This window comes from Electrona antarctica (genome assembly GCF_951216825.1).
Source record: "Electrona antarctica genome assembly, chromosome: 21".
NCBI lineage: Eukaryota > Metazoa > Chordata > Actinopteri > Myctophiformes > Myctophidae > Electrona > Electrona antarctica.
The window spans coordinates 41,878,124-41,902,536 of NC_136802.1; the positions used below are offsets into that span (position 1 = coordinate 41,878,124).

The 24,413-nt window shown below is 45.8% G+C and overlaps 1 protein-coding gene across 1 annotated transcript in view; it reads right to left on the bottom strand.

Annotated features, from left to right (window-relative positions):
- Window positions 1–255: 255 nt before the first annotated feature.
- The window catches only part of LOC306914399 (FRAS1-related extracellular matrix protein 1-like), a gene marked incomplete at its 3' end in the record, with an annotated part of 115,728 nt that continues 91,570 nt past the window's right edge, over window positions 256–24,413 (bottom strand). The window contains exons 30-40 of the mRNA XM_079491393.1: window positions 24,194–24,398; window positions 20,608–20,752; window positions 18,115–18,244; window positions 15,861–15,933; window positions 14,515–14,664; window positions 13,263–13,627; window positions 6,682–6,723; window positions 4,143–4,406; window positions 3,401–3,519; window positions 1,611–1,696; window positions 256–458 (exon numbers count right to left, since the gene is read on the bottom strand). Coding sequence (XP_079347519.1) covers window positions 256–458; window positions 1,611–1,696; window positions 3,401–3,519; window positions 4,143–4,406; window positions 6,682–6,723; window positions 13,263–13,627; window positions 14,515–14,664; window positions 15,861–15,933; window positions 18,115–18,244; window positions 20,608–20,752; window positions 24,194–24,398 — 1,782 coding nt within the window. The remainder of the gene's footprint in view (window positions 459–1,610; window positions 1,697–3,400; window positions 3,520–4,142; window positions 4,407–6,681; window positions 6,724–13,262; window positions 13,628–14,514; window positions 14,665–15,860; window positions 15,934–18,114; window positions 18,245–20,607; window positions 20,753–24,193; window positions 24,399–24,413) is intronic.

The following is a 24,413-nucleotide window of genomic DNA, read 5'->3' on the forward strand; positions in this document are numbered from 1 at the left end:
GTGTAAAACTGTACTTAAGCAAGTTGATTTCTATGTCAAATTGTCAGTCGATCCGAGGCCGTGAGGCTGGAGGAGCCTATGCCATGCTTTGCTGTATGCTGTGTTGTCGAAATAAACATCAAGGAACATCTAATCTGCTCTGTCGTGCCGTCACAATTCTCTTGCTCTCCAGCTTTTTGGTTAAGTGTCTCTGTACAGTATTTTTGTATGGTTTCGTGTCTATCAGATACGACACGCGCGTGCATGCATGTGTGCTCAGTGAGTGTGAGGTGCCGCTGAGCAGACGTATGGATGTTCGGCCTCAGCGGAGCAGCTCTTGGGGCTCCATGTTCGAGGGTTTTGAACCAGCACACAGGAGGAGGAGGAGGTCCTGACATCTGGAGCAGGCTGTTGGAGCTGGGAGAAGGTCAGTGGACGTCCGTCTGACCAGACCCAATGTCCTGGACCTCCAGACAGCCCTGGGAACCCCCGTGGAGAAGAGAGGCGTTACATTCATTTTGCTCCTATATGACACTAAAATGTGGAACGCCCCACCAACGGCGATTAAGACATGTGAATCCCTAGACTCCTTCAAAGAGCACCTGCGGACGGCTGCGATTCGAAACTGGCCCCTGTAAATAAGTTTTCCTTACTGTACATGTTTTCCCCGTTTTTACTCTATACAATGATGATTTATTTATTTTTCTTCATAGACGTGTATATTTGTACGTATTTAAATGTGACAAAAACAAGTGCTCTTTCTGTTTTCATCCTTGTAGCAGTTTTTGTATTGGCTTGTGCTTTCATTTGAAATGCACCCATTCTACATACTGTAAATTCAATATTCAATCAATCAATCAATCAGCTAAGGACAATCAGAAAACGAAAACTAAATAAAAACTAAGCTATGATGACTAAAACTAAGACTAAATATATTGACAATTTTGTCAACAAATACAAACTAGACTAAAATGTTAGGAAGGGACTAGTGGTCCAGTATAAGTCATTTTACACTTGGTTGCATGATCAAATACATTACGACGGCATCAAGGCCCACCAAAATAAACTTTAGTCGACTAAATTAACTGCAGATTTAGTCGACTAAAATCTTATGACATTTAGTTGACTAAAACTTACACAGACTAACACTAATACATTCCAGGTGACTAAAATATGACAAAACCTAAATTAAGTTTCATTCCAAAGATTATGGGCTATATTTCTGTCCATGCTAAACCCCTTATCCCTAAACTACGTTGCCTTTTTTTACTATTTTGAAAATATTCCTTGAATAGTTGAACTGTAGCTTGTAGATTGGCTATTTTAACTAATCAAAAATGTTTTTCAAAATAGTAAAAAAGGGTAAAGTAGTAAGGGGTTTAGCGGGAGGCATACTATGGTCCGACGGAGCATTGGTTCGACATGCGTCCGCACCTCGGACTAGCGTCTGCTCCCGTGCTTGCGGTTATGGTTAGGTTAGGGTTTGAGGTGGGTTGTCGTGTTTCGGACCAATGACTAGTCGGACCAAACACATGCACCCGGGTTTAGCGTGGACATAAATAGAGCCCTATGACTAAAGAAAAATCGAAAATTGCTTCCAAAAACCACACTGCAGTGAAGGGGTTTCTCACCGATCCAGAAGGGTTTCTTTCCTACAAACTTCCACATCCAGGTCACGTCTCTGGTAGAATGCACACTGACCAGGTTACTGTCTGATCTGCAAGACACAACACAGTAACGTTACAGTACCAGGACACAACACAGTAACGTCACAGTACCAGGACACAACAAAGTAACGTTACAGTACCAGGGCACAACACAGTAACGTTACAGTACCAGGGCACAACACAGTAACGTTACAGTACCAGGACACAACACAGTAACGTTACAGTACCAGGACACAACACAGTAACGTCACAGTACCAGGACACAACAAAGTAACGTTACAGTACCAGGACACAACACAGTAACGTTACAGTACCAGGACACAACACAGTAACGTTACAGTACCAGGACACAACACAGTAACGTTACAGTACCAGGACACAACACAGTAACGTTACAGTACCAGGACACAACACAGTAACGTTACAGTACCAGGGCACAACACAGTAACGTTACAGTACCAGGACACAACACAGTAACGTTACAGTACCAGGGCACAACACAGTAACGTTACAGTACCAAGACACAACACAGTAACGTCACAGTACCAGGACACAACACAGTAACGTTACAGTACCAGGACACAACACAGTAACGTCACAGTACCAGGACACAACACAGTAACGTTACAGTACCAAGACACAACACAGTAACGTCACAGTACCAGGACACAACACAGTAACGTTACAGTACCAGGACACAACACAGTAACGTTACAGTACCAGGGCTGGCTTGTGATTGTGATTTCATTTTGTTTGTTGCCACGGACATACAAAATGAGCGGACAATAATATTACCAGAAACACATTTAAAACCCATTTTGGGTGGGAACCCCTTTTGGTGTTAGCATTATGCTATGCTTTAGCTATTGGAAAATAGCAGATCTACAAGCTCATAGCATGCCACCGAGTGGCACGCTACGAGCTTGTAGGTCTGCTATTTTTGAAAAATCGAAGAACGACTGACATAGACACATAGCTTTTTAAAAAAAATGTAATTTTCAAACAGACATTTTTAGAATCTGATCTCAGGTCAAAATGGGTTAAGAGTAGTTGGCCTACTTAGGACCATGACAGTTCTGTAACTCTACTACTCTACTCTGAGAGTGTACAAATGGAACCAAATTGACTAATTTACGGGTCAATGTGGTTCCATTGGTACCCTCTCAGAGTTAAGGGGGTCCTTACAAATAAAACATTTGAGAACCACTTGTACTAGTAGTTGGGACTCATAGGGCAGTATTATGCGTGTCTTAAGTACCAGGTCTTATTACTTAACTTAAGACCTGGAGGCGTGATCAATGCCATTTGGCTATTCTGAGTGGCCAAACAGCATTGACATGCTGTGAAACATGAAGTGCAGTGAACATACTAGTATATTCAGTATATTTAGTACTATACTATAGTATACTATAGTATAGTATGACAGCAGTGGTGGAAAGTAACTAAGTACAGTTTTGAGGTATTTGTTGAGTACGTCAGATGTTATACTCCACTACATTTCAGAGGCAAATATTATACTTTTACTCCCTTACTCACTATTTGAAAACTTGAGTTACTAGTTACTTTGTAGATTTTGAATATAAAAAAAAAGACAGTAGCCAATGAAGTCTTTTTGACCTTAAGTCAGCTTGTGTGGTATAGCTGGCCTTACTTCAGTCATGTGTTAAAGGTCTGGCTCAGCCTGGTCAGAAGGTAAAACACTGCACTCTGGTGGTCCAGATATGAAAGTGGGGTTATGAAGCGTGTTTGCTTACAGCAGTGAACAGGCCCGCTGAGCGCTGCCCCAAGTGGCCACTCCTGGACCCTGCAGGTAGCAATGTCTCCTGTAATGAGTCCAACCGCCTGGACACCCACTGACCACTGGCTGGACCGTCTGACACACACACACACACACACACACACACACACACACACACACACACACACACACACACACACAACAGATGAATTATGATATCTGACCTAAGATCTATGGTCTAAGATCTATTCTATGACATCTAAAGCTCACGTGTCCGAAATTCAAAGGCATCAAAAGCAGCAGATCTACAAATTCGAAACGCATTTTGAGCTTGCAGATCTGCTATAGTTTGATGCTTGTGTGTGACATGATCACATAGGGCGTTAATTTACGAGAAAACCCCCCCCACAAAAAGTTAAAATATGGAGTAAATATGCAAAGATATGATTTTATAATAATTTATCTTCAATATTCCAGGTTGTTCTTTTTTAACTTATATAATTATCCCCCAATTGTTGCAACCAATTTTCCCACCCAGTGTCAATAGTCAATATTATGTAATCCTGGGCGCTACACTATAGCTCTGCCAACCTGGGGAGAGCAACGGACTTATTTCAATGCATGAGCGTCCAAGCCGCTTCTTTTGACCGACAGCGCTACCGACTGTGCCACCGCGCCCCTGAGGTTCCTGGTTGTTCCCTATTTTTACAGAAACAGAGAAGCTGCAATTTGATTCTAAGAGTGTTCCAGGTGCCTACCTTGTGTTGCCTGGTGACAGGGTGGCCTCTGGTTAATTCTGGGCTGTCCATCTGAGGTTGGTCCCTGAACCCCTGACCTCCGACCTCCTGCTGGAGTCCCGGGAACATCTGGGGATCAGGCCCCACCCCCTGCAGCCTCACCTGGAGTCCAGGGAACACCTGGGGATCAGGCACCGCCCCCTGCAGCCTCACCTGGAGTCCAGGGAACACCTGGGGAGCAGGCTCCACCTCCTCCTCCAGCCTCAGAGATGTCAGACTGTGGAACTGATGGAACAGTGTGCAAACAATGATCTCTCTGATCGAGTAACTTGAGGCATGACCAAATTTGGGCATAATCTGAGCACCTGTGACAGACAACTTGGACTTTCTGTAACAACATTTTAGACCAAAATACATATGTATAGTACAGATACTAACGGCAGATGACGTTTAAATGTAAACTGACTGATTTCAACTTTCCTGGCTTGTAAATGTATCGCTTCTAATGAAAGACCTTCCTGGTCCTAAATGTAAACTTCATGGTTTATAATACAAACTTCTAATGTAAACTTCAATAAACGGCATGGCTTATTGCGACGGCAGGTCACATTTACTATGCAATTGTGCATTTCCTGTCAGTCAGTCAGTGTATCACTCAAAATCCCCATACATGGGGAAAGCCCCCATATATGGTGCCCAGGTCCCTGATATCATAGTAAAAGCGACTTGCTGTCGCTGTGGAAATATCCATGATATTGGTATTGTTCAATAATGAAGGTACTATCCCAGAGTTGACTCGACAAGAGGTCACCATTACTGCTGGCAAAGCAAGTTAACAGGAAGGTGTGAAATGTGACACCTCCGTCTCCCTCTAAGAGAATGTCAGTGCTTGTAACTATTGTATGTACCAATATTTGTCTACTAAAACTCCTCAGTGTAATTATCCATTGAATGTCTAATTATTGTAATGTAGCAGTAATGTATGGATTGAATGTATAGACTTGGAGTAGTCAGACAAAGGACTGCCATAATGAAGCAAGCCGGAGAAACTTCCTCAAATAGGCCTCACACACAACGGGGGAGCTGATAAGGGCAAACTGCCGGTGAATAGCTGAAATCAGCAAACAGCAGTTGTGTAACCAGAGCCAGTTCTACTAGCCGGCCAAAGCACATGTCAGTTGTAATACTTCCTGGTCTTTCAACCAATAGAAAGGCTGTTACAATGTGCCAGCAGCCAATGATGCCAGGTTGGTACGGAACCGCCCACAGGGCGGGCTCCACTGAACAGAGATTTTATAAACCCTGCGTGGGGCTCTAGCAGTCAGATTCAAACCAACTACGAAGAATCCACACCTCATGTAACCACATGGACATGATGAACAACAACTCACATTAGACCAATGGTAATTATTGATACATAATGCAAACTATTAATAATCAATGAATAATGTGTTATCCATGTGTTGTAACCTGCCTGTAATTGACGAATGCTATGTATATCTCTGTTTCATCTGTACAGGTTTTTTACCTAAACGAACCACTAAACGAACCACTAAACGAACCACTAAACGAACCACTAAACGAACCACTAAACGAAACTAAACGAACCTAACTAACGTCTAACCTAAACTGGGTTAAAACTAACCCTTAAACCAATCCTAGATAATTAGTTCATGTGTTTAAATGTATGTTTGTTAAACGACAATAAAAGTATAAAAGACACTTGGGTTATATTATTTAGACAGTTTGAGTAAAGACATACTCTTTTGTGCAGTTGTGGCCTTTCAGTAGGCGTAGCTATGGACCATGATGCTATCAACTTAGCAAGTTAAATCGTGGATAGCTATAAATCTGAACAGTCGCAATTAAGCCCACAGATCCCTGATGTCATCAATATTGGCCAGCAACTCTACATCTGACCTCAAACCTCAAACCCTTAGATCTCCATATAAGGATATACCTGTATGTCAGAACCTGTTCTGACATTCCATATGTTGATCCTTCTCCAACCACCCTTCCTCTTCGATGTCTATCCATTTAAACACTAGACGGGCCTAGACGGGCCTGCCCCAACGTTATTAATTCAGCCGCGCCCGGCAGCCGGCGAAAACTCAACAGGCCCGAAACATTAAGGCATTGCCCAACCTGGGCCCTCATCAAACCCTGTAAACTCAAGACACTGCCTCCGCTGCCACCCTTAGATCTCCATATATGGAGCTGACCTGTTCTGACATTCCATATGTTGATCTGACCTCATCAAAACCTGTACACTCAAAACACAGTCCATATATGGCTAGTACAGAATTCATTCCATATGTTGATCTGACCCCCCATGCCAAAGCGCCAGCGCTTGCCCAGCAGTCTGCCGTCACCCAGGCGGATTCGTGCACGCGACCTCGAGGTCTCTTCTCGCCCTCAAGCGTCTTACTGGTAATATAATCTTCCTTATTTATAAAGTAGACGTCCTGGTTTATAATGCAAACTTAATGGATTATAAATGTAAAGTTACTGGTTTATGAACTTCTGATGTGTTTCTAATATAAACTGACAGTCGTCTTACCGTCCAGACTCTTTCTTCAGTCTTCTGTCCAGACTGCTGGACCTACAGATGCCAAGAAAAATGTTTCAATCAATTAACCTTCATTTATTTATGCACATCTAGATCTGCTATTTCCACTACTTCTTAGACTTTTTGGAATATATATATATATATATATATATATATATATATATATATACATATACATATACATATACATATACATACATATACATATATAGTGTATATATATTAGTATCGTGACATATTAGTGTTGTCACGATACTGGATCTTACACTTCGATACGATATTCTGAAAAGTATTGATATTTCGATACCATTTTCGATACCACGCAACCATGGCGATTTTAGTGCAAAATAATATTTTTATTTCAAGAAAAATACAGAACTTGAGGTAGTGCTTTTATAAAAGCTGTGCAATCTTATGCATTGTCATACCTATTAAAGAAATATAGAATATGAACATTACAACAATCAACAATGAAAACAATGTTCACTTGTTTAACAGTTCAACACTTGTTGAAAAGCCTGAGATACTAGTGGTACCGTGTAACACATTCAAAAGGCATAAAAGTTCAAGTAAAAATCAAAGCAAATACAGTACAATATATTCTCATCTTGTCTATTCAAGTAACAACTTAAGTGCAACTGAGGTATAGTACACAATATAAACTTGAAGTACTACAAACAAAGTACAAACTCTGAACCCTGAAATGATCAACTGTCTGGAAGTTCTATTATTTCTTATACAGTAACAGTACACTAGTACAGTATGTGCAACTGCAAAATAATGCAATAATGTAATTTAAAGTAATAGAAGCAGACAAGCAGTTATATTGAAAAGGCACTTTTTGACAATTGAAAATAAATAAATAAATGCAACAAAACAAAACAGTGCAACTGTGCAACAATGCAATCTAATGCATTTTCAATAAAATTCAAAACAAAATAGTTTGTGCTAGGAACACCAACATGTCAATCTGTAAGTCGTGCCCTTCTTGGACTGCAAATAAACCCTGATGTACTGAATACATTCCCATTAACGTTGCGATGGGAACGATGTACAAAAACGAATTTCACCCACTTCTTTACCCTGTAAACCTGTGATGTGACAATAAAACTGATTCTGATTCTGATTCTGATTCTGATTCTGATTCTACACGCTCTGAAGCTACACTTGAAGCAGCGATGCATAAGTACTTCTTAGCAAAGTGGGCAAGGTGAGGTAACATTTGGTCATGTCTTCTCCACCATTTGAGTGGGTCCTCTGCTGCATTGAGTTCAGGTATCTTTTCATAGATTGAGAACTCTTTTTGGAGTCCTGCGCCTGCAGCAGGAACCCCCTCATCAACCTCCTCATCATGACTCTTTTTTCTCCCTGTATGCTCCCTTCAGACTCGTTTTCTTTTTCTTTGCTGGTTGCTGGGCCTCTGGAGATGGGGGTAGTGGAATTGGGGCTCCTGTTTGCAGTAAATTGGCAAGAGTTTGTTTTACCTCCTCTCTTAAAGTAACAATACTGGACTTGGAGCGTGGATCAAGGAACGAGGCTGTGTTCAGTAGCCCGTCCTCATATCTTTGCCTGAGATCCCCTGCAATCTTTTCTTTCATTTGAATTGTAAGTCTGCCGTCACCTGTCTTAACGGTCAAACAATTGAATATCTTCCAACATAGGGGAAGGACCGCTTGCACAACCTCAAGAGCTTCAATGTCGTTGTCCCTGGATATGAGGTGCCTTTTCTTTTTATTTTCAGGCTTCGTTAGATCAGCATGTGGTCCTGGAACTCCAGCTCCAACACCTTTAAGAAAAGAAAAAGAGAAAGAAGAGAAATTACTGCACTGCAAAGCAATCAACACATTTTAATACACTTAAAACTGGTAAAACATAGGCCAAATTGTAAAATAAAATAAATGGCAAAAATGGTGAAAATAGCTGATCTACAAGCTCACCTCCTTTTGTTTTGCCTTCAACTGTCGAAGCATCTTTGGAGACCTGCTGAATGCAGACACAGTCTGTCTGAGTCTTGACAGTACTGCAGGCACACGATCCATATTCAGGCCCTTGTTAACGGCGAGGTGGAGGTTGTGCCCAAAACAGGGGACCCATGTGAAGTCCTCCATGAATGCCTTCTTATTGTTTGAAGCATTATCAGTAGTGATGCCAGTCATGTTTGACATGTCCAGCTCCCATGTTTCACGTACCGTCTCCTCCAGTGCCTCCTTCAGGTTCTCCCCTGTGTGATCAGAGTGCATCCCAGAACAGCCCCAAACACCAGCTCTGCATGTCCCAGGAGTCTGTTATAAATTGGAGCGTTACTGCCATGTAACAGGAGTTGGCCCTGCTGGTCCATAGGTCAGTGGTACAGGCATAGAATGGATTGCTCTGAAAGCTGTCCATAACTTCAGATTTGACCTCGTTGTAAAGGGCAGGGATTTCAGTGGCCATTAAATAAGTATGTGAAGGAATGGAAAATCTACAATCTAACTGGCGAAGAAGATATTTAAACCCAGGTTTCTCAACCGTGTAAATGGGGATCTTATCAATGCAGATATACTGTGCTACGGTCTTGTTCAGTCTTATGGCGTCCCGTGACTTGGGATCATAGACTCTCTGTTGTTCAAAGGCATCACTTATTTTAGGTTGTGGCGTTGCCGTTGCTGCAGTTTCATTCGGATTCTTCTCTGCAGCTTCTTCTCTCTGGTGCTAAAAGAGAAATATAACAGAATGGATTGTTTTTATTTTGATTATTTCTAAACATTTATTTAGTGTTTCCTCTTTAAATTAGGCCTTTAAAATAACTGATCTTATTGATTAATCATAGAAAGAATCCAAAGTACACGTAATAGTAAAGCACAACAGTAAACAGTTCATTATTTTCTGACCATACTATTCAGTATTATTCACCACATCATCTTGGTTTCTATTCATATATTAACCAATGCATCCTGTCTAAAATACTAGGCTAGCCTATATCCGGTATTCAGTCACACGCACGCACGCATGCTTCCGTATCCTCCTCTGTAGACCGCAATGCAACCTAACATTGTTTAGCGATAGCTCGGAAGAGCGATAACTTGGAAGAGTTCACTAAGGTGCTGGAAAAGGCCTTTACCACCACGCAGCCAGAAGGAAGTGCTCAGCAAAGATGGAGCTGCTTGAGGGATAAACTGCACAGCATAGCACTGAAGGTGTTTGGAAGGAAGAAACGTTTGTCTCAGGACTGGTTTGAGACCCACTCAAGCGACCTCAGCCCTGTGATGGAAGTAAAGCGAGCTGCTTTGCTTAAATACAAACGATGCCCCACCCGGTCCTCACTACAAGCCTTACGAACAGCAAGGAGCATAGCCCAGAAAACTGCTAGGCGCTGTGCAAATGATTATTTTCTGCAGATCTGCGAAGACATTCAAACAGCAGCTGACGCAGGCAACATTCGTGGGGTTTACGATGGCATAAAATCAGCTATCGGACCTGCACTGCAGAAAACTGCACCCCTTAAGTCTCCAACAGGAGAGATCATCAGAGACAAAGGGAAGCAGATGGAGAGATGGGTGGAACATTATTCAGATCTTTACTCCAGGGAGAGCACCATCTCTGATTCTACAGTGGAGGCAATCAAGAGCCTGCCGACCATGGAGGAGTTGGATGAAATGCCATCCCTGGAGGAATTGAGCAAAGCCATCGACCGCCTACCTTCCGGAAAGGCTCCAGGCCTAGATGGTATCCCACCTGAAGTTGTCAAGTGTGCAAAGGGACCCATGCTAAACAACTTGCATGAACTTCTCCTCCAATGTTGGGAGGAGAGTGCTGTACCACAAGACATGCGGGACTGCAGCATTATCACCCTCTATAAGAACAAAGGGGATAGAAGCGACTGCAACAATAAGGTATCTCTCTGCTTAGCATAGTGGGGAAGCTCTTCGCCCGTGTTGTTCTGAACAGGCTCCAGAAGCTTGCAGAGAGAATATACCCCGAGTCGCAGTATGGCTTCAGGTCCGAGCGATCCACGATTGATCTTCTCTCTACGCCAACTGCAAGAGAAATGCAGGGAACAGAGGATGCCTCTGTACGTTGCTTTTGTTGACCTGACCAAGGCCTTTGATCTGATAAGTCGTGATGGCCTCTTCAAGATCTTGAACAAAATAGGATGCCCCCCAAAGCTCCTAAAGCTGATCCAGTCTTTCCATACAGATATGAGAGGCATTGTCCAGTTCGATGGAGCATCCTCGGATGCTTTCAACATCCGCAGTGGTGTGAAGCAGGGCTGTGTCCTTGCTCCAACGCTTTTTGGCATCTACTTTGCTGTAATGCTGCAACATGCTTTTGGACAGTCAACTGATGGCATATACCTCCATACAAGATCAGATGGAAAGCTATTCAGCCTCTCACGCATGAGGGCAAAGACTAAAGTCAGGAAATTCCTCATCAGGGACATGCTCTTTGCAGATGACGCTGCACTGGTAGCTCACTCACAAGAGCAGCTGCAAACACTCATGGATCAGCTCTCCAATGCATGCACAGACTTCAGACTAACCATCAGCTTGAAAAAAACAAACATTTGTTGAGAACCCCCCTTCAATCACCATATCAGACTATACACTGGAAGCAGTGCACCAGTTTACCTACCTTGGCTCTACAATCACGGATAACCTCTGCTTAGACCCTGACATCGATCGGAGGATTGGTCGAGCTGCAACAACTTTTGCTAGGCTAAACCAGAGAGTATGGACCAACAGTAAACTATCGACCCACACCAAGATGGCTGTCTACAAGGCATGCATCATCAGTATCCTGCTGTATGGGAGTGAGTCCTGGATCACATACTCAAGACAAGAACGACGCCTCAAAGCATTTCACATGCGAAACCTCAGACGCATCCTTAACATCAAATGGCAAGATCGTGTCACAAATGAGGAAGTCCTCAAACAGGCTCAGATGCCCAGCCTCTACACCATGTTACGCCAACGACGTCTTAAATGGCTCGGCCATGTTCGCCGCATGTCAGACGGGAGGATCCCCAAGGACCTGCTCTATGGACAGCTTGCCACTGGCACCAGGCCAGTGGGCCGACCCACCTGCGGTTCAAAGTCGTCTGCAAGCGCGACATGAAATCCATGGGCATAGGAGTAGACAACTGGGAGGACAGTGCAAGTGATCGTGCCTGCTGGAGGCATGAGGTCTGGACTGGAATCCAGAAGAGCGAAGCGGAGCTGAACAAAGCAGCAGCAGAAAGGAGAGCTAGGCGAAAGGCACCTCAATCGGCGTCAGCGCATTCAAATGTCATCACTGCCAAAGAGACTGTCACTCACGTGTTGGGCTGCTCAGACACACAAAGTACTGTTCCCTCAGCACCACCTGATCCAATCCAAGTGCGCTTGTGCCATAGTCTCTCGAGACTGAAGGCCACTACTACTACCAAAGCAGCTTAACATTAGCAACAGCTTTAGCCATCGTAGGACGACACACAGTACACAGAAACACCGACATATTATAACTATAACACACAAGTCAAGTTACCAACCTCTTTGAACTGTTTGTGAAGGTCTTGGTGTCTATCCTGCAGGTGCTTTGCTAAGTTGCTTGTGTTAGCTCCTTTTGTCGGCACAACACGGTGGCATCTCTTGCACATGGGTCTGTAAATGTCCTTTGGTTTTCCGTGTCCATCCGATTCAAATCCAAAGTATTTCCAAACGGCACTTCTGCCTTTCTCTTTATCTAGCAGAACATGCTGCGAAGCAGGGCCGTAGGAGACATGGGCCGCGGAGCGGCTCACGGCACGGTCGCGAACCATTTGTTGGGCCACCGGGAAGAGAAAAGGAATAAAAAAGCCTCAAATAGGGCAGGCACTTGGACCATGCGGCCACTGACTCGGAGGGGGAAGTGAGGGAAACGACAGATCTACCAGGCGCATGGGGCTGCTGCCCCTGTCATTTATATGGAACGAACGTACGCTTAGCTTGATGCTAACGCGACTCCCCCCCCCCCCCCCCCCCTCTCTCTCTCTCTCTTTAACGCGCGATAGAGAGACGCGTCTCTCTCTCTCTCTCTCTCTCAGCAGGGAATCATAGCTTCAAATTGACATTGGTTGTTAATTTAAATTGATGTGTTGATGTTATTATGGTATTTACCATAGGCAATATGCCAATATTGAAAAAAGTTAAAATGACCAGTGAGCAGGCTCATCAAAAAGGTAAGATTTGCACTAGGCTATTTCTGCTGTGCAGACCCGTTTTTACCCGAAAATAACGACTTTATAACCGGAAATACCCGATTTTTTTCGCACGCATGTGGGCCGGAGTATCGAGTATAGAGTATAGAGTATCGATACATCGATACAATGAAAAAGTCATATTGAACGGTTTTAATTTTTCAGAATCGATATTTATCGATATATCGATATTTTCGACAACACTAATATATAAAATACTCTTGAACAATTCGAATTATTCTTGATATTTTGATTCTTGATCTTTTTAAATAATATACTGTAAATATTTGTGTATATGTTGGAAACATTTTTTTTTTACCCGAGAGACCCATACAAATTGATCTGCGACCAAAAATTTGGGAATCAACTACAAACCAACCCTGGTCTGTGGAGCTCCGGCTCGGACCCTGTGTGTGCCGCCGCCGCCCCTGGTGGCCAGTGAAGGTATGCCGGGGTGGAGGTGGGTGTGGCTGAGGGTGTGGCCAGCAGAGCCTGGCTGGTCCTGGAGGGCGGGGTCTCCGTGGTCGTTGTAGCGGTCCGGGACGTCTCCACGGGGACGGTGGGGAGGGGCCTGGGACCGGCTCTCCCACAGCACCTCCACCTCGATGTCCGTGATTGGATCCTCCGCCTCCAGCTCCTGCTGCTCCTCCTCCTTCTGCTGCCTGGGGGGAGGAGGAGGAGGCGGATGAAGGGGGCGTGTCCTCTCCTCCTCGCTCACCATCAGGTCCTCCGGGTCACACATCCCTGATGAGAGAGAGAGAGAGAGAGAGAGGGAGAGAGAGAGATTGCAAACATGACTAATCCTCCTACATTAAACTCATTCACTGCCAGATGAAATACAAAAATGTAACCCACCCTGACAAACAGTAAGTCATTGTAAGTATAAGTATGTCATATGAAAAAAAGGGAACCATAGCTTCAAACATATTGGTTGTTCAGTCTGACCCATCATGTTTAGGAGATGTGGCTTATCGAATAATGTCTTGCCGAGATACAGGAGTTGAGAAAATAGCCCTGAAATATTCACTTCTGTGGTCTGTGGTATTTAGAGAGTGCTTGTTCCCCTCTGTTCAAAATATGTGTGTGTGTGTGTGTGTGTGCGTGCGTGCGTGCGTGCGTGCGTGCGTGCGTGCGTGCGTGCGTGCGTGCGTGCGAGAGAGAGAGAGAGAGAGGGTGATGGAGGGAGGGAGGGGCAGGGCTGGACTGGGACAAAAATTCGGCCCGGGCATTTTCGCGTGAATTTGGCCCAGACCGGCCCACCACAACCAGCGCGCAGATAGGCAACATAATATTATGTGGCCCCCCCCCCTGCACTGCACCGCCGGGGGGGGTCAGGGGGGGCGCTACCCCAGAATGGCAGCACGCCCGGACCTTTTCTGGTGGCCTGCCGCCTATTGGCCTGCCTGCCTGTCAAAAAAAAAAGAAAAAAAAAAACATTTTTTTTTTTTTTTTATCATGGCGGCCCCCTACGGTCGCGGCCCACCGGGCAAATGCCCGGTATGCCCGGTGGCCAGTCCAGCCCTGGGGAGGGGGGAGTATGCTATGAAAGGAAGAAAAGTGAGCCATTAGTCGTTACAAATGCTAACCCTTTTGGTGCTGTAAGTATATTTGGGGGATGTAACCCTCCTCACCTCCTCTCGGGTCAATGATCTCCACGCTAGCGGAGCTCGTGTGTCCCAGCAGTGCATTCTGGGGGTTCTTCAGAAACACGCTGAAGCTCTCGTGGTTCTCTTCCAGTCCGTCCGCCTCCAGGAACACACTCCACGTTTTCACATTCACCCCTGATTTGGAGGAGGTGCAAAGAAATGTTGTCTGTGAAGTTCGGTGCGCTATCATAGATTATTATAGAGCCCCTTATCAAGGTCCAGGGACGTGCACACATAGATATCAAAGGGGGCTTCAGCCCCTGCCCTTTTACCCGTCTGTAAAACAACTGCCCTCTCCAGACGACGAATGCATGCATTTACTATGGTGAAAGAAATGCAAATGCCCTCCTCTCCTTCCCATGCCATACCGGAAGGCAGCATTCAGGAGAATTGTTTTTCCGAAGTCTCCTGCGACTAATTTGTTTCGAAATCCATGTTGTTACACCGCATCTCCAGTAGATAAAGAGTGCTGGGTTGCGCCCCGGAAAAAATTTCGCTAGTTTGGGCCAAAAGTGCTCTCTTATGGGGTTTCAGCCCCTGCCTCTCTGCACGTGCCTGTCAAGGTCCATTATTGATTGGGCATTTGAGCCACGGACCACCATTTGATGACATTTAGCCTCTCAGACCCAATTGAGCCACGGACCACCATTTGATGACATTTAGCCTCTCAGACCCAATTGAGCCACGGACCACCATTTGATGACATTTAGCCTCTCAGACCCAATTGAGCCACGGACCACCATTTGATGACATTTAGCCTCTCAGACCCAATTGAGCCACGGACCACCATTTGATGACATTTAGCCTCTCAGACCCAATTGAGCCACGGACCACCATTTGATGACATTTAGCCTCTCAGACCCAAAACTAAAGAATATTTTGTTATCATTGGATGTTATCTATAATTGTGTAGACTTCTTATGAATGAACAGTAATGCAGATGTTTAACAAAAATGAAACTCTTGAGAGACTTAAAATGAAACCAAATGGACCCGTAAGGGTTTCATGTTAACTATCTATATATTCTATATATATTTGATACTACAGTCTCTTTCTAGTGAAGTTTAGTAATTTGGATGCAATCACATTAGCGATTTCTTCATATCCATATGAGTAAAACCGCCAGGATCATTTGTTTTTGGAACACTGTTTTAACTTGAAGAAAATTCCATGAAAAAAAAAGGTGTAAATTACGCCAGACTGCCCCCCCACACACACAGATCAACAGAACGCACGCACGCACGCACGCACGCACGCACGCACGCACGCACGCACGCACGCACGCACACACACACACACACACACACACACACACACACACACACACACACCTGGGTCAAACTGGATCAGGTTGGCTGTGCTGTGTGTGAAATCTCTGCCCACTTTAGCTGAGCCTTCCTCCACCTGTAAAATAATGAGGTAGATACAATGAAGTATTGATCAGCGATTATGATAACGATACATGTATTCATCAGTGATTACCTGTATCATCTGGATGCATTAATGTTAAAGGTGTACTAGGCAGGTCTGCAGTGTTTGTACACACAAGGAAGTGGTGTTGGCAAACAGAATTCAAACTCCCCCCCCCCCCCCCCACTTCCCCCCTGTCATCGTCACACTAAAGCAGTGGTTTTCAACCCTATTCATATCAAGGCCCTTATTTATTTGGTATTTGAGCCATGGTCCACCATTAATGACATGTAGCCTCGCAGACCCAAAACTAAGGGATATCTTGTTATCGTTGGATAAAGTTTTTCCACAATTCTAGTGTATTGATGTTGGTACTATTCAGCGCTGACCGCACAGTTCAGGACTCAGAACTTCTACGCATTCCTCAGAAACCAGTGAAAATGGAGCTGGATGAGATTCCAACCCTTGAGGAAACTACCAAGGCCATTAATCAATTGAAAAGTGGCAAGGCTGCAGGAATTGATGGGATCCCACCGGATGTCTGGAAACACGGAGGCCCTGTACTTCACACTAAGCTCCATGAGCTCCTAGTGTGTTGTTGGGGGCAAGGCAAACTACCAAAGGACTTACACGATGCAATTATCATAACCCTGTACAAGAACAAAGGGGAAAAGTCAGACTGCTCTAACTACCGGGGTATAACACTGCTGTCCAGAGTGGAGAAAGCTCCTATCAAGGCATTTGGTGTTTGACTTGGGGGTTTCCAGGGCGTGGCTTGGTAGTACTCTCCGGGTGATTCGACCTGAGGTGTGAGCTTGAGGTAGTAGTGCTTTGAGGTCCGCTGGACAGTTGGGAGTGTGCATCTTGTAGAGAACAGTTGTTGCTGTAACTGTTCGGCGATGACTCAGCTTGCTGATGGCGTACTGCTGTAGGGCAAGGTCCTCATCTACCCCAATGATTTTTAAGGCCTTCTTTTGGATGAAGTCTAACTGCCTGAAAGTGGTCAGAGAGGCATTCATCCAGGCTAGGCAGGAGTACTCCATGATGCTCCTGACCTGGGTTTTGTAGATGTTGGCCCTGCCTTTGGCATCAAGCTTGTTGGCCAGCTTGTGCAGTGCTCCAAGACGTTGGCCAGCGCGTCTGCAGATGTTGGACAGATGGCTGGTCCACGTAAGTTTGCTGTCTATGCAAAGACCCAAAACCTCCATCTGCTCGCTGAGCGTGATCTTGGTGGTGCCAAAGAAGAGATCTGATTTAGAGTCCCTTTTGTGAATCGGGATCACTCTAGCAGTTTTCCATTGGTCAGGGAACAAGCCAAGCGATTCCACCAGCGCTGCCTCCGCACCATCCTCAACATCCACTGGAGTGACTTCACTACAAATACTGAAGTACTCGAGAAGGTGGAGACCATCAGCATAGAGGCCTTACTGTTGAAGTCACAGCTGCGTTGGGTGGGACATGTTGCCAGGATGGAGGATCACGCCTGCCAAAGATTGTACTGTACGGTGAACTCTCCTCTGGCCATCGTAACATCAGTGGTCCAAAGAATAGATATAAGGATTGTCTAAAGAAATCCCTCCGTGTATGTCACAATGATCAGCACCAGCGGTCTACCCTCGCCTCAAATCGTGAGACTTGGCGTCATACCATCGATGGTGGCGTGTCTACCTTTGAGAGAAACCGACGCGCCGTAAAAGAAGAAAAGAGAAGAAAAAGAAAGAACTGGAATGCAGCACAAGCAGAAACATCAGAACACCCGTTTCCCTGCAGCGGTTGTGGCAGAGCTTGCCGGTCAAAAGCGGGCTTCATCAGTCACCAACGTGCCTGCAGCAGACGTGGACATCCGCCTCCCAAGATCTTCGTTCGCGAAGCAAAGCCATGACCATGATAAGAGAGACAACAGATAAATGTTGATCAAAATGTGTAGACTTCTTGAAAATGAAGTACTGCCGATGTTTAACAATAATTTCAAGATCTGTAAGGGTCCATGAAGTTACCAACTCTCCATCATTTAGCTGGGGACCACCTGGAACCCCTTCAAGGACCACTGGTTGAAAACATCTGCACTAAAGCACCCGGCCCTCCTCCTCCCCCATGTTTATGGATCGATCAGGTATGAGCTGCACGCCTGCATGGATGCATTCATGTTAACAATAGATATTGATCAGGCATTACCTGTATTGATACGTAGGCAGGGTCAATGCTCTTCCCAGAGCGCTGCAGTGTGATGGTCAGAGTCCCTGCGTTCTCACACACTCTGTAGCAGCTGGAAGAGAGCTCTACCCTGCTCCACATCACCTCTAATCTGTTAGGGATAATGCAATGCAACACGCCACGATGTTAGATACAATGCAATGCACAATACAATACAATACAATACAATACAATACAATACAATACAATACAATACAATACAATACAATACAATAGTAATAATAATAGTATTCACTAATAATAGTAATAGTAATAATAATAAAATCTATCCTAAGATGCCATCAAAGAAAACTTTTTTTACATGTTAACTCGAGCTAGGTTTAAACGGTTTAAATGTTTGTGGTACATGAGCCTATATACTGTAAGTGAGGTAGGGGAAGAGAAGGGGAAAAAAGAGGGGGAGAAAGGGGGGGTAGAGGTAGAGAGAGGTAGGGATAGAGGGGTGGGGGAGAGAGAGGTAGAAAGAGAGGGGGGAGAGTGAAGGGAGAGAGAGAGAGGAACAGACTCCATCTGCCAGGGACTCTTGACTGTTTCAAAAAAGATGTAAAACCATTTGTTTCATGCTATGTTGACTGCCAGCCCTTCCCTGCGCCCAGTTCAATTTTGCTTACTTTTTAAGTAGTCACAGAATTGTCATCTTCACTACGATCGCATCCCCGACCGCTTATGCTCCGAGACGTCCGCTTGCGCGTTCGCCAAAGAAAACGCATCTGACACCGACCATCTGTTCAATCTCTCTAGGTCGTCCTCACAGAGGAGCCCTCCATCACCGATTCCGGTCATCCCGGTTCTCCATACATCTGGCCAGCTCGTTGGTGCTTTGTGCTCCTGCGTCGTTCCTGAGTACATCCACATATGTTGATGTGGGACGTCCTCGTGACCAGTGCCCGTGTGTTGGTTCCCACAGCACTACTTTGCTGGCTGGCAGCTATTGGTGTCTTTGGCAGTGTCCTGCTAGTCTCATTCTCGTGGCTGCTATCAACTGGCTCACCCTTGGCACTGCATCATGCAGATTCCTGATGGTAAACATGTGTACTCTTGCTGATGTTAAGTTCTGCACCAGTCTAGAGACTTCTGCAGGGCTTGGCTTCAGGGTACAGCATTCACTGCCATATAGAAGAACAGACTCTACCGTTGCGACTGGAATCGGGCGACTGTGGCTCAGGAGGTAGAGCAGGTCGTCCAATGATCCATGGGTCGGCGGTTCGAATCCCGGCTCCTCCTGTCTGCATGTCGAAGTGTCCTTGGGCAAGACACTGAACCCCAAATTGCTCCCGATGTGCTGGTTGGTACCTTGCATGGCTTTTTTTTTTTTTTTACCGTTGCATAGAAGAAGCTGAGTTTGGTTTGACGGGGGAGAGTCAGTTGAAAAGTGAATGTTGGTCACGGCAAAGGGTGGAACGATCCAGGAGGAGAAAAATGAGCATGCTAGAAAAATGCTCCAGGGGACCCCCCTGGGACACCCTCAAGGACGACTGGGTATCCTCGAAACCACTGCAATGCATGAAGGTGGCGGGTGTATGTGTTTGGTTAGACATACCAACTGTCCTACACCCTACCCAAAGCCCTGCTACAAGTAAAATACCAATAATGAAAGTCAATAATGTAAGTAGCTATATCCTTAAATATAATTTGTGTGATATACTGTAATGTAACTGTAGCAGTGACTGGGACAACATGAAGAAAAACAACGCCAAGTGACAGCTGTGTACGTAAACATGCGTGAGCATGCTTGCAGTCCGCGACTGGTTGCACCACTCTGGCCCTCATGAAGTCACATTTCGTCCAATGCGGCCCCCACCCTAAAATGAGTTTGACATCCCTGCTGCCTAACCGCACGCAGAATCCACGGGTGATTTGTAACCGTCCACGCGTAATTTGTAACCGGCAATGTATTGAGCGATGGTGTTGTCGGACTCATGACTGTGGGACTGTTGATATGTCTAACCAACATTTCTCTGCTGTCGGGAGGAGACTCCAGGAAATTAAGAAAAGCTTATATTTTTAAAAACAAAGCAATACAGCCTCATCAAAGTTTGTGTTGTCAAACTTTATATATTGTCAATTACTTCCATGAGAGGGGGAGGGGTGGTGGAGTTAGTTGCTTTAGCAGACATTTTGAAGGTGCAATGGAGTTAAGAGGTTTTGTCCAAAGGGTTTTTTACTACTTTCCATTGGTTCAATATTTCCAAAACAACACACCGATGTAAAGGGTGTTCAATAGCACTGATTTATGCCAAAACAATCTAAAACCTAAAAAATGGAGTTATGAGGTTTTCTCCCGACAGCAACGATATGAACCCCCAAAAGGGCAGGGGAGACCGAGGGAGACACAGATGGAAACTGACGATTGATTCGCTGTGGAGACACCCTAGCCCCCCCTGACCCTAAAGCACATGTAAACTGATGATCCGTCATGCAGTATAGAGGTCATAGGTCAGAGGTCATACATACGTTTCGGGCAGCATGGTGTTCCCTGCGGGGTCGCTGAGACGGAACTGGAAGCTGTCTGACGTCACGTCCACGTCCGATGGGACGACGTAGAGCACAAGCTTCTGATCCACGTCGGCCTGCGTGAACCTGCTCTGTATGTAGGAGCCTGTAAATACAGTAGTAACACTGTGAACCTGCTCTGTATGTAAGAGCCTGTTAATACAATATGTGACCGTTTCTGACCGAGGCTAAGTCATTGATTGACGTTGTTCACTTTGACCCACCAGTTTTGGAGATATGGCTGATAGAGGAATGTCTTGCAGAAAACAGCGAGTTGAGAACAAAACAGGCTTGAAAGGTTCACTTCTGTGGACTCTAGCTACATGTTTAAGCAACTATTTCATATTTACATGTCGATTTCAGCTCTGACATTTATTTCAGACATGCCCTAGTATGTGAAGAGTCTGCCTGTGCTATTAACTCATTTTTGATTAAAAAATAAAGACAAATAAATCTCCTCTCCTGAACAGTTAGTCGTGCCGCCATGACTGGAAGGTCAACATCTCCTGCACAGTGCCCCATCACTGCAAACTCCATCGCATCGCTCCTGCTGAGCAATGGCCGCTTCCCCAACGCAGACAAGGACTTCACTCGAACAACATCAGCAAGAGTCCACGAGCTGCTCAGGGCCCCAGGGTGCGATTCCAACCTATCCATCAACTTCACTACGCAAGAAATTGATCTGGCCAGAAAACGCCTTAAGACTGGTAAGACACCAGGCATAGACGACATCTACCCGGAGTACATGAAACACCAAGGCAAGAAGGCAACTGACTGGCTACGTTCCTTCTTCTCTGCATGCCGCCAAAGCTTAAAGCTGCCGAAGATCTGGCGCCGTGCCAAGGTGATCGCCCTGCCGAAGCCAAACAAGCCGAGTGATGACCCGAAGGGTTACCGGCCCATCTCCCTCCTGTGCGTACCCTTCAAGCTGCTGGAACGCCTCATCCTGGCGCGCCTCACCCCAGTGATCGACCCCCAGCTCCCCAAAGAACAAGCTGGCTTTCGAAGTGGTATGTCGACAACAGACCAGGTGACCCTTCTGTGTCACGACATAGAAGACAGCTTCCAGGCTGGAGAGAAGGCTGGTGCCGTCTTCTTGGACCTCACAGCTGCCTACGACACTGTCTGGCTGCGCGGGCTACACATGAAGCTCCTGGAGACCATCCCAGACAAGCACATGGTGAGCTTCATTATGGAGATGCTGAACAACCGCAGCTTTCGGCTCCACACCAGCAACGACCAAAGCAGTAGGGTGAGAAGGCTCAGGAACGGGGTCCCGCAGGGCTCAGTGCTGGCACCGATGTTATTCAACATCTACATCCACGACCTACCCCCAACAACATCAAGGAAGTACGGCTACGCAGACGACCTGGCAATCCTGCTCAGCAAACCATCCTGGGAGGCAGTAGAGGAAGGTCTCTCGGAGGACAAGAACATCCTATCCTCATACTTGAAGGACTGGCGCATTAAGCTCAGTGTTGAGAAGACTGTAGGAACAATGTTCCACCTCCACAACAGGGAAGCAACCCCTACAGTCCCAGTCCTCCCCAACATACCTTGGAGTGAAGCTAGACAGAACACTGTCCTTTAAACAACACCTGGACAGTGTTAAGGGAAAGACCAGCGCCCGTGCAGCACTGATACGGCGCCTAGCCGGAACCACGTGAGGAGCCTCCACGAAGACACTGCGCATCTCCACCGTGGCCCTGGTGTTCCCCACCGCTGAGTACTGTGCCCCAGTCTGGAGCCGTAGCCCCCATGTCCAAAAGCTGGACGCTGCCCTCAACAGCACCCTACGGACTGTCTCCAGATGCCTACGAGCCACTCCAACCAACCAACTGCCAGTCCTTGCTGGAATCGCCCTTGCAGAGGTCAGGCGAGAAGCAGCCACGCTGGCCCTCACTCAGAAGGCACGGTTGAGCGAATCCCACCTCCTCCACAAGGTTGTCACGGAGACACCACAGCGCACGCGCCTCAAGTCCCATCGTCCTTTTGCCACACAGCCCCAGGAACTGCTCCGCACAACACCAGCCGACACCTCCAAGGATTCCTGGGTGAAGGCGAGATGGAGGGACCAGTGGAAGGCAGCAGAATCATCCAGGCTTCACTACTACATCGATGATCCCACATGTGTTCCTGGTCAGCACCTCCCCCGCAAGGAGTGGACAACCCTCAACCGCCTGAGGACAGGAGTCGGACGTTTCGGTGCAGCCATGCAGAAATTGGGTCTCACAGACAGTGCCCACTGCGAATGTGGGGACCCACTACAGACTAGAACACGTGCTGACCAGCTGCCCCATATACCGGCCACCGAATGGTGATCGTGGGCTAATTGACCTAGACAATGACACACTGGACTGGCTTGCTGCAACGGAGCTGAAGGTCTAAGGACATACGACAGAAGACTGTCTCTGTATCAAAAAGAGTCACATATTAACACTCTTAACCCATAAGTAGGGTGAAAAAAGTAGGCTACTCAATTGGTTTACTGAAGTGAAAGCTCACAACGCGTCGGCCATTTTCAATACTTCTTAAACATTTGGTTTTATTTTTTGAAATTTTGTATATTTTTCCTTGATTTCTTTATGTAATAAGGGCCTTTCTCTGCACCACCTCTCTCCCATTGTTTATATTGTATTTTTAATTTAATTTCCAAGATGGCCGCATCACCAGGAGGGGGTGGCCTTACTGGGCTGCGTTCACACATTCAAGACACATGTCTGTGTATAATGGCCGCTCCAATGCATTTCCAATGGAAGCCCATATGGTTTGACCAAACATTTTGTTCGATGGGGGGGAGGGGGGCAGAACACATCCATCAAAGCTGTGTTCAGACACAAGTCAGGTGTCAGACACAAGGCCCACCCCCTCCTGGTGCTGTGGCCATCTTGGATCCTAAACACAATATAAACAATGTGAGAGGGGTGGGGCAAAGAAAGGCCCTTATTACTGAAAAATAAACACAAAAAAACATTTAATTTCGTTTTTAATTAATGAAAATGTTTGCTTTTTTAGGAAAGTTTTTCGGAAAATGTTTTGAAATAATAATTATAATATTAAAAACAAAATGTAGGAAACAAAAAAATAAAGGGACCCATAATAATTTGTCTGCGACCCACAAATGGGTACCGACCCAGGGTTTGGGAAACAGTGCTGTACAGGATACTGACATGACAAAGTACCTTACCGGGAACGCATTTGTGTCACCTTATAGCTATTGACGACTTTAACCATTATTTTAAACTTTAGCTGTTGAAAATTAGCTCGTAGCGTGGCACTGAGTGAGCTTGTACTGTAGCTATTTTAGAAAAATCGTGAAAATGAGTGAAAATCTATATATTATTTCACAGCAAGCGTTTTTAACTCATCTTTTCTTCTTGGGAGTCCCTGGAACAACATATTTTCAGATGAGAGTCCGTGTCCAAATACAGATAATTCAGTGGGTCCTTGACATGAAAACGTTTGAACACCAGTGCACCACTGATATGTTTGGATTTGGAAGATATTTTGTAGAATCTGGTCTCAGGTTACACAACAGGTAAAGTACCTGTGAGCACATTCTCCAGGTACCCAAAGTGGGGAGGTCTGGTGATGGAGTACTCCAGCTGGGAGGCGGGGCTGTCGGGGTCGGACGCCTGGAGGTGGGCGGAGCTTATGAAGATGCCGTATCTGGCCCCTCCCTCCAGCTCCACCACTGTGCTGGGGCTCCTCCTAGTGGTCAGACCCGGAGGCAACCTGTCTACACGCTCCACCTGCACACAGACAGA